Source organism: Pomacea canaliculata, linkage group LG2 (assembly GCF_003073045.1).
Source record: "Pomacea canaliculata isolate SZHN2017 linkage group LG2, ASM307304v1, whole genome shotgun sequence".
In the NCBI taxonomy this organism is placed as follows: domain Eukaryota; kingdom Metazoa; phylum Mollusca; class Gastropoda; order Architaenioglossa; family Ampullariidae; genus Pomacea; species Pomacea canaliculata.
In genome coordinates this window covers 31,482,960-31,493,040 of record NC_037591.1, presented here as the reverse complement: position 1 = coordinate 31,493,040, position 10,081 = coordinate 31,482,960, and the positions used below count along the sequence as shown (strand labels likewise).

General features: G+C 36.5%; 1 protein-coding gene across 3 annotated transcripts in view; it reads right to left on the bottom strand.

Moving 5' to 3' along the window:
- Positions 1-746: 746 nt before the first annotated feature.
- The window catches only part of LOC112554431 (kinesin-like protein KIF20B), a 35,395-nt gene continuing 26,060 nt past the window's right edge, over positions 747-10,081 (bottom strand). Inside the window, exons 26-38 of one of the 3 annotated variants that reach the window (XM_025222222.1) lie at positions 9,823-10,003; positions 9,588-9,713; positions 8,995-9,332; positions 8,679-8,811; positions 8,201-8,304; positions 7,501-7,686; positions 7,157-7,288; positions 6,087-6,281; positions 5,277-5,318; positions 4,710-4,800; positions 3,628-3,779; positions 3,290-3,344; positions 747-2,692 (exon numbers count right to left, since the gene is read on the bottom strand). In XM_025222222.1, the coding sequence (XP_025078007.1) occupies positions 3,321-3,344; positions 3,628-3,779; positions 4,710-4,800; positions 5,277-5,318; positions 6,087-6,281; positions 7,157-7,288; positions 7,501-7,686; positions 8,201-8,304; positions 8,679-8,811; positions 8,995-9,332; positions 9,588-9,713; positions 9,823-10,003 (1,704 nt within the window). In that variant the 3' untranslated portion in view covers positions 747-2,692; positions 3,290-3,320. The remainder of the gene's footprint in view (positions 2,693-3,289; positions 3,345-3,627; positions 3,780-4,709; positions 4,801-5,276; positions 5,319-6,086; positions 6,282-7,156; positions 7,289-7,500; positions 7,687-8,200; positions 8,305-8,678; positions 8,812-8,994; positions 9,333-9,587; positions 9,714-9,822; positions 10,004-10,081) is intronic. The other 2 variants (XM_025222210.1, XM_025222217.1) reach the window with 2 other exon arrangements.

The following is a 10,081-nucleotide window of genomic DNA, read 5'->3' as shown; positions in this document are numbered from 1 at the left end:
AAGTCACGTGCTGACCATACTGCTTTGATTAAACATTATTTGAAGAAATAACCGAGTTAAAAATGCTTTCTCTTAGATGTGTACGCGCAAAATAGGACTTGCAAACAGTCTCCGAACTCCGAAAACGTGCTCCCTAACCTTCTATACTTCCTTCTCCAGGTTGCTTCTGGCAATATCGACCATTCTGTCTCACTTTGTCAAACGCCAAGGTGCTTTTGATACTAGAATATTTTTCCTTGATTGGCTACACGCTCCTATTCATTTTGAAAGTTATAACTATTCATTTTCATTCCTCCACCCAACAAATTGTTTCCTGACAGAAGCACGGAAATTCCACACTACTCAGACAGCTAACAGAAAACTCCAACAACAGAACACAGACAAGCTGAAACGATGCAAGTCCCCTTGTTCACCTCACTACTTTCACTTTTATGCGATTCCAACCCTACCCCGGGGACCGCAATCAGGCCCCTGACTAATCAAAGTGATCGTCACATGTTTGGTCAGTTTTCGGCCACCTATCAAAATGATGTCCTGACTCCTCTTTACTAGACTTCACGTGACAGCCAAAAGAGGGAGAGGAGATAGAAGCTACGTATGTTCTCCAGTTCTAAATTATTTTGCCTTTGAAGATGCTAAGAAAATACCTGTGTAAACAAGGTTCACAGGCCACTCAATGACAAAGCTTTTGGGGAAATATTTATCCACGATGTCAAACAGCATAATAAACATAAATGCAACACAAATCGTTTTCCTTCTAGTTTATTTTTCATGCATCAGCAACACTCGTTCTTAACGTATATAATACCGTTTGTTCATATTTTGCAGTAGGTATACATCTGTTCAAGACACACCCACATAATATGTTAAAACAATTTATCAGGAATAAAACACCAGGTCACCTGCCAGACTGGCAAGAAACCCAGTGAACTTGTTCTTTTTTAAATGCACTACATTTGTTCAAAATATAGGTTTGTTTCACACGCTCATGTATTTGTACACACACACACCCGAATTCAGCAAAACAAAGAATACTCTTAAGTACTTAACCCCCCCCCCACCCACCCCAAAAAAAAAAACAACCAAAAACAACAAAAACTAAAAATCTGTGGGATGTTGTTCAAATCAAATGTGTAAGTTTCAGTTTTGTAATATTTGAAACTGATACATTTGATGTAAAGACCCAAACAAAACATTGTTCATATAGGTAGGAAAAAAGTAAATTGGCATCATAAACATTCAATGTATAAATATGTTCTAGACCTTTAAAGTGTTAAAAAATGGCATTTTTAAAGATGACAAAAGTACACAAACTAACCAGCATTCAGTTGCAAGAATGGTGGGAGGAGGCGGCATGCTGTGTTTGCCCTTTATGTAAGAACATTGAATCAAAACATAAAAGACTTTAAAAAAACCTGAGCACAACCAAAATAAAACCACCATGGCCAGCACTTTCCTTGCTGCATATCACAACCTAGATTGAAGCAAGATATTCCTGCTGGTGTTATACAAGTCTGATAAAATCTGCCAAGCCTATCACCACTGTCAATAAATGAAACATGAGAATAAACTGCAAGAACCTAAATGGACGCATGACAAACAACAAACAGCACACAACATTCTAAAATAAAATCTGTGCATCTATTTCTATAAAGTCTCCAGACGTTCTCTGCGGAATAGTAAACAAAACGTAAGTTTTTAACCGCTGTGACAAAAATGGTGAAACATTGGACTGGATGTATTGTAGAGTGTAGATGCTGGGTTGGGGTGAGATCTGTAAGTAATTACTTGCACACTATTTGCAGAGCCCAGGCCTTGATCATCGTTTCATAATTCTGCACTTGTTGCATGCTTCTGCACCCGACACCCCACAAATTACAGCTTACACTCTGATCCAGCAGAGTAAATGTTCACTAGCCCTTGAGAGCTCGATGCATTTCTGACACAGTTTAGTCCCTTGCAAGTGAGAGATGATAGTGCGCAAGTTTCCACCAGGTACATCACACACCATATGCATATGATATAAAATAATACATGACAACACTGACAAGTATGCCCATCTTTCAACAATTACTACACAATGCCAATATTTCATCACAGCATCAGTGTTAATAACACTAAAACTTCAGTACAACAGGTTAAACTTAAAAATGAGCAGCATAGGTAGATATATATATCTCAAGCAAGTTATAAGGAAACAGTAACATCATTCCATCCATGAGAAAAGTACGGAATTGTTCATATTGCTTTCTTTAATGAAAAACTGGAAAAGAAAGAATTTTTTCATTGTAGTTAGAAAAAGGTGGCTATTTATGTCAGCTGCAATTAAAAAAAAAAACAGGAATGGAAATTTTCAGGAAAAAGATTGAAGACAAAAGGTGGTAGTTTTTTAAAGTAACCAGCTAAAATCAAGACACATCATAGACTTAAAAATGTGCCATACTATTACCATATTAACAGCTTTGACAGCACATTGAGATCATGATGAAGTATCTCACATCAGGTTCATTTGTCTGGGCTGAGAGTACATAACAGACTATTTACATACACTACATAGCGAGGCAGTCTGAGTGGTGCCACAAAAATGTCCATTGTGCTCGCCACTAATGCACTTTCTTTACACCAGGGACTGCTTGGAGGCCTGGCGTTGACCTTGCAGTCTTCTACTTTGCCTGGTTTGCATTGAAGGGGGCTGAAATAGTACATTTTTGCAAGAATGAAAATAATGGCTATGCAGAAATCCTCCAGATTTCACCAAAGGTTAGATGTGGTTAAGTGTAAAAACAAGAAAAAGCTCATTAAAAACATGACAATGACTAATGATCAACATCCTGTCATTTTCACTGGAATATTAGAAAATGAGTCAGCACTGCATCTTTTGTATCAGTTATTTTCATGGTATTAGACATTAGGGATGATGATGATGATGAAGCCATAATGAAAGATCTATAAAATGCAGCATCATACTTCATAACTTCAAATCTATTGCACTTACAAGATACTCATGACAAAATGCAACAAACAATATAAGACAAATACAAAACTGCCATCAAGTAAAGGCATGCAAGAAGTGATATGCTGATAAGCACTTATTAAACCAATGATTCATCAACATTATAAACCCCATTAGTCTGTAAATGAACAAAACCCTCACGTAATTAAAGATTTTGATAACTGTCACAGATTATGAAGCATTTAATTAGGATAACTAACAAAAACCCAGGAAAAAAAAACTCAAAGTCACACTGAATAAAGAACTGAAAAATTCAGAAGAACAAATGTACTCAGCCTGCTAGATGAAGCCAGGTTTTCACTCAAAGCTAAGGTGCAGCCCATGGTTTTAACTGAGTCAAAAATCTCCATCTAGTCATTTACAAGGACCAATAACCCTACCATTTTAGCAACTTTTGATTATGAAACATATACTAGCTGAGCTCTGGCGATTATCTCTCCATGTTAAAATCTACGTGTATCTCCAACTACTGGTCCTTTCAGACAAGTTGCTAATTTTCAACTAATAGGTGCAACATTAATCCCAACCAAAATGTATTGCACTGCCAGTATCCCAGTGTACACACAGAATCTGAAATGAAGTTATTGACATGAACATTGGTGTTGATCACAAACCTGATATGGTGCACACTCAATAGGCAAATCCTCTCTCTTTGCCTTTCTCCGTCCACGTTGGCTATTCTCGTCTGAGGAAGGGTTGGATATATTTTCTTGGTTGTCATTAGGAGGGCATCTATCTGTGCTGCCTATGTGTAAAATCTTTTTGGCTGGAGCAGAAAAACAAATCAACAGTATAGAATGTAACATTCCTATGTATGAATGCGCATGAAAAGAAGTGGGAGGGTGGGGGTGAGACCCACAAAGAGAGAGAACGCGAGAAAGTGAAAAATGCATCATTAAATACATAAAGTGGATTCTCCTATTTGTAAAAACCAAGATTAAACACATGGTTTTAATCATGTGCATCATGATAAAGTAGAAATACACACAGTCCAGGCAGCTCCAAATTTATGAGGGTTTTAAATGACAAACTGACGTACACTTTTTTTTTGTAGTTGACAACAGTAATTGTATGCCTTTTGTACAATTAAATGTGTGAAACCTTCTCTTGACTATCTTGTCAGTATCTTCACAATACTGCCTCTAGGTACCATCTTTGATGCCTGCATTCACACGTGATTTCTGATGATACATCACCAAGTTATGTTGAAGAAAAGGAGAGTGGGGGAGACCTAGAAGAAATGTGGGGGTCCACTTCCAGTTTCTTGTCAGTCTGCCTTTGTTCTTTCACTGAGTCATACAGTACTGTACTTTTGAGAACATTTTAGCATTCACTTTGTCCTCTACCTATCTTGCAAAATGTTACACAAGCATCCAAGATGCAAGAAGTTCAAATGACTCAAAGGCTCACTAGGTTATGTCAACAACAAACAGAAAACAATGAGCATAAGTAAACAGCACTACAAACAGTTTGTGAGAGTGATCAACAAATGGATGCAAGTATGAGATCTGCCAAAATGTGACCATTTTTAGAAAACTAATATTACTTTAAGTAAATATTTAATTTGTTTAGTTCTTCAGAAAGCTACCCTTGAATAAATCACCAATCGTCTGTAAATGTAACCGTTTGCAACTCATTCAATTTTTCCTTGTTTCATAGACTTGGGGAAAAGTAAAAAGTTTGCAGAAAGTGTTACCTGAGCGAGTGACTGGAGATTGTAGTTTTTTCTCTTCCTGCTCAATTATATTACTAAGTGGCCTCATCTTCTCTGAAGTTTCAGGAGTGTCCTGCAGAAATTTGTTTACCTCAACTCTTATTTTTTACATTTCAATAATGTGAATATTCCACTATGTTTTCACAAAGCCTTATGTGTGCATCAAGGATTACCAGAAGTTAAATATATAACCCCCACATTTTCTGGACATGTTTTTGTTGACCAAGCCACATGCTTAGTTTGATTAGTTGATATAAATTGGTTGTATCATAGTCAATGCAGAGTAATGCATTAGAAATTAAACAAAACTTCAAAATATTTTACATAGTAAGCATATATTATTTTCAATAATGTATATTTTTAGCATATTCTGAAGTTCTTGAGTTATCAAGTTAAATTGCATATTCCGTGCAAAAGTTTTTAATGGTAAAAATTAATCTGGCATTTAACTCATTTAAATGTTGAGTGAAAAGATAAGAAATGTTATGCTTATCAGACGAGATCAACATATGAAACAGGTAAAGAGAAGAAATTAAATCTGGTACTGACTGGTATGATGTCTTTTGTCTTCCTTTTTGTTTTTCCAGTTACCTGCAACATTTAAATAAATATTTTTAAAATCTAAGATTGTTTTCACACCATCCACAACACAGCAAAAAAAGAAAGTTCCAGATAAAAAAAATTCTGAATTCAGGTAAGATGGAAAGAAAATCTTCACAAAGTCAGTGGTAAAGTATTTTACATTAGTATCAAAGTAAATATTAATCTTTTTACACCATCAATATTATCAATTTTATAGAATAATAATATATGAGCTATATATCAGTATACAGATGATGACAGGAAGGAAAAGACTGAACAATACACGACTCTGACCTTAACCCTCTTAGCATGATCATGGCTTTGTCAAGAAGCACCGGGAATATGATTGTCATTATTTAATTTGCTAAGTTCAAGATTTCTCCTATCCAAAAATGTACAGGTTTCTTGGTCTAATGTTTACCTCAGAGCAGCAATAATAATAATAATAATAATAAAAAATAAATAAACTTCACTGTCTTCATAGTCTTCAGTTATAAGCCACTCATAGTAATGTTATATTTTTATGCTAAGGGGGTTCAAATAAACATCATGCTCAAATAGCAATGATTCACAGATCACGTTTCTGTTCTTCAGTGTTACGTACCTCAAGCTTTATACTTCCTGTACCTCAAGGTCTTAATATAAAGCTAAACTATAAAATTTAGCATCAAAAGTTTGTAAGATCTAATTGTATTGATTCCAATTTGTATGCTGCTTAACAACAACAATAAAAAAGGTAATATCTAAAGGAACACGGATCACAAGATGCCAACTCACGCTTGTGTTCTGTGAAGTACTGGAATTCAAGGTGGACCCTCTTTTACGACTCTTGCGTAAGCTCTTGGCTGCCACAGGGGGCGTGGCATCAACTTCCATGTGACCAGTTGTATCTACGTCGTCTATTAAGTCTGACTCATTGACCCGGAAACTGTAATGCTGGGGTGGGGGTGGACGAGGTGGAGGGGCTACACCCTAAAATTGCAGAAGAAATAAAGTGTGTGCAAAGATTTCGAAACCTCTTATATTTAGTCCACTTCCTCTTAGTTAAATAGTGACAGTCATATTTTTGATCTGCCTTAATTTTAAAAACTTTTCTTACTTGTACTAATCTTATTGATAGCATTTTTACTTGTCAGATACTTCCACATTCATTAATATTAAAGCTTTAATAGTTTTAATAGTTTAATCAGGTAGGTAAAGACAACACTTCTAGCATTATGTAAATGCTTCTGGAAGTGTTTCAGGAAGGGACAGCTAAATAAATAAACGGATGATTTTTGAGGGACTTTGCCGAAAAATGAAGAATTCACTAGAGACAACAATATCGATGCACAAATTACAAAACACCTTTATTTATTCTTCTTAGTAAAGTGTTGTCTCTGCCATCAGTAACTTTAAAAAATTAAATAAAACATCAAGACAGGCTAACCAGAACCTGAAATGTCTTTTACAATTCTAGTTCTCCATTTGTAATTATTGACACAGGAACTTTTAGACATTTTTACAAGTATAAAAAATCTGTACACATTCATACTGTCACTCGAAACAGGCAAGCATGACATCATTTAAGTACTGAGCATGTTTGCTTTCTTCTGATGTGCCTTGATAAACACATTAACATGAGGAAAACAATATTTTAGGTGTTAACATATGAACGTTGTGTATCATATCCTTAGAGAATACAATAGTTGTCAGTCTCAGTAACATTTGTAATTGTGCAGGTACCTATAATTGTGAAATGGAAGTTGCATTTCATGGAAATCATTTATTAAAGATGTAAGATGGAGATATAGTAGCAATACATGCATGCACATATACAAAGTCCAGTATGAGCCCAAAGCTGTTACCTGGGCAAGAGCCAGTTCTACCTGAAGTGTGTGGTTGGTGTGTTTCAAGTCTGCAACAACTGAGTCCTTGGCACGTTGCAGTGTTTTCAGCTGTCGCTTCAGTTCCTTCTTTTCTACCCGCTCCTGCTCTAGCTGTGAACAAGCACAAGAGACATAAATGGTTATAAGATAAATATAACTTTTCAAGTTATACAATTGAGTTTTACCACAGGTGCCTTCCCCTCACTTGTTTGTTGAAGCAGCAGAAATGTCTGTTTGAAAGCCTCAGGAAAGAAAAGCTGTCCTTATGTGTTTACTATTGCACTGCTTTGCTGGTGAGTATTGTACTGATTTCATGCACACACCAGTTTGCTGTAGTGGTCATGCTCAGTCTGCTGCTGGGCTTTGAGGTCCTTGTTTTCTTGAGATAAGTTGTGGAGAATAGTCTCCATCTGGCCCACAAGTTTATCCCTCTGCTCCCGCCACACATCTCTCTCCTCCTCCCCCTTCTTCATCTTTTCCTCCATCTGCCTGACTTCCAGTTGTAAAGCCTGTCCTCAAAACAACACAATCTTGTAATTAGCAGAGATATAATGTAAAGTCCTATTGTAAAGGGCAACAAGACAGTTCTCAAATCAAGACTCAAAACAAGAATTTGAGCATTCTCATATCATCACAGTACCTTAAAAGTCAGAATCAAACTCTAAATTAAAATGAAACCTCTAAGTCATAAATTAAAATTGACGAGGAAATGATTGTTAGAGCTTTATCTTCCTCTTGTTGCATATTTTAAACATTAAATAAATCATTTGTGACCAAAGACGGCAGTGGCATTGATATTACTGAAGACAGTTTTCAATTTTTAATGCATTTCCAGATAACTCTGCAGAATACTGTATGTAGCATCCTAAACATTTGGTAATAAATGTGGTGAAAGTCAATTATAAATTTTTACTCTTTTGTGTGCGTGTGTATATATATACATAGAAATTTTAGAAAGACAAATGATTGATTTCTTGAAAAAATGTTTCACTAGAGACACGAAAGTGTTGAATGACAGCTCACCTTTACTTTGGTTTTTAACTCCCCTTCATGGGCTTTGCTAGTAAGGAGGCACTGGGTATCTTTTTCATATGCTTTCTTCACTTTTGCCAGTTCTTTCTGTGTACCTAAAAATTGGTCAATATAAGAGGAAAACAGATTGAAATGTGAGCAAAATCTTAATCACTTTTATAAAAATTGGGAAGTTATCTAATACGGGGTGGGGGCAATCGGTGTTTTACGCCGAGCAAGCAACTAAGGTTATATCTTGGTAAGGCAGCCAGCCAGCCCTGTAAACAGATGCCACATGCAGAGAAAGAACAGTGTGCCCGAGACAAAGCCAGGACAGTCAACCGTCACAGTATTGATGACAGCACTAACCGCTGCGCCACCAGACTGCCCTTATCTAATACAAACGTAAGAAAAAGAAAATGTATGATTCCATATTTCTTTCTAAAACCATCTGACAACAGCCAGTCATTTGTTCGTGTATGCCACTTACTAACAAGCTGCTCCTCCAGATTCTGTGTAGTCTTTCCTTCCTTTGTCACTGTTGATGTCAATCTACTGCACTCTATGGTGGCCATGTTCAATTTTTCCTCAAGTTGTTTTTTCTCTTCCATAGCAATAGCCACCTAGGGAATGTCACAACAGACTACTATACTTTCCAAAAACCTTGCTATATATTATGAATAATTTTTTATAAAAAAAAATTAACAGTAATTTCTGTTACTTCATCTATACTAACTTGACCATAACATTCATTAAAACTGGGATTTTTCAATCAATGTATCATAGTAACTGGGGAAAAGTCTTACTTTCTTTTCCAGTGTTTCACAGTCATCCATTGCTTGCTTGTACCTGGCTATGGCAGCATCTCTTTCCCTTCTGAGCTCTCCTAAGTCCCTGCTAATATTTTCTCTAGTTTCTTCTGCAATCTTCAGATTAAGAGCGATGCTCTCCTTCTCTACCTTGAGGACATGGACATCTTGCACAAGCCTTGCTCTTTCTTCCTTTACTGCAATGAGATCTTTCATACACTGCTCCTTCTCTGCCTGCAGTCGAGCGTGCACGCATGTAAGTTCTCGAAGCTCACGTCCTGAGTCTCCACTCTGGCTGACCAGTTGTTGGTATCTGTCGGTGATCTTTGTCAGCTCTGTCATGTATCAGAAACTGTGTTAAAACATGCCCAGAATATATGCATGCCTGTCCATCCAAACATTTTTTCTCTAATCTTCTTTGAGACCACAGAAATGCACAAGGCAAGAATACAGATTTTGTGTGCATTGTGTCAAAGAAGCACAAGAGACATTTGAGGAAAAAATGTGGAATCACAAATAACAAGTTCTTCTATATTTTCTATATAGGTGAACATTTCTGAATATCAGATGCTAAAGGTGACTTTGCAGACCTGTCATCAAGAATTTGATTTCATTTTCCTTGTCGATGAGAATGCTGTCCTGTTTGGCCATAGTCTCTTCTTGTTCCACAAGTGCATCTTTAAGCCTCTGCACAGCTGCTTCATTTGCTTTTGCATCTGTAAATAAATCAATCTTGAAATTGTAATGCTCTAAGCGCCTTTTCAGAACTTTTGTTACCTGAAATTTAAGAGCATTTAGTTTTTTTTTTAATTCAGCATTAGATACCTTTAACAATTAGATCCTTTTGGGCTTGCTCTGCAGCTAACATCTGCTGAAGCTCTTTCACATGGTCTTGTTTTGCAGCCAAGAGCTTGCTCTTTAGTACAATTTCTTCCTCAAGCTCCTTGAGCTGGCTCTTCAATTTTTCTACATCTTGCTTCTCTGTGTTGCTGGTTTCGTGCTTGGTCTGTAAACATCAAAGACCAAGGTTCAGTAAATAAGCAGTGTTTATTACAAGTTTATAAGTTGGACAGGTGTACAAAGC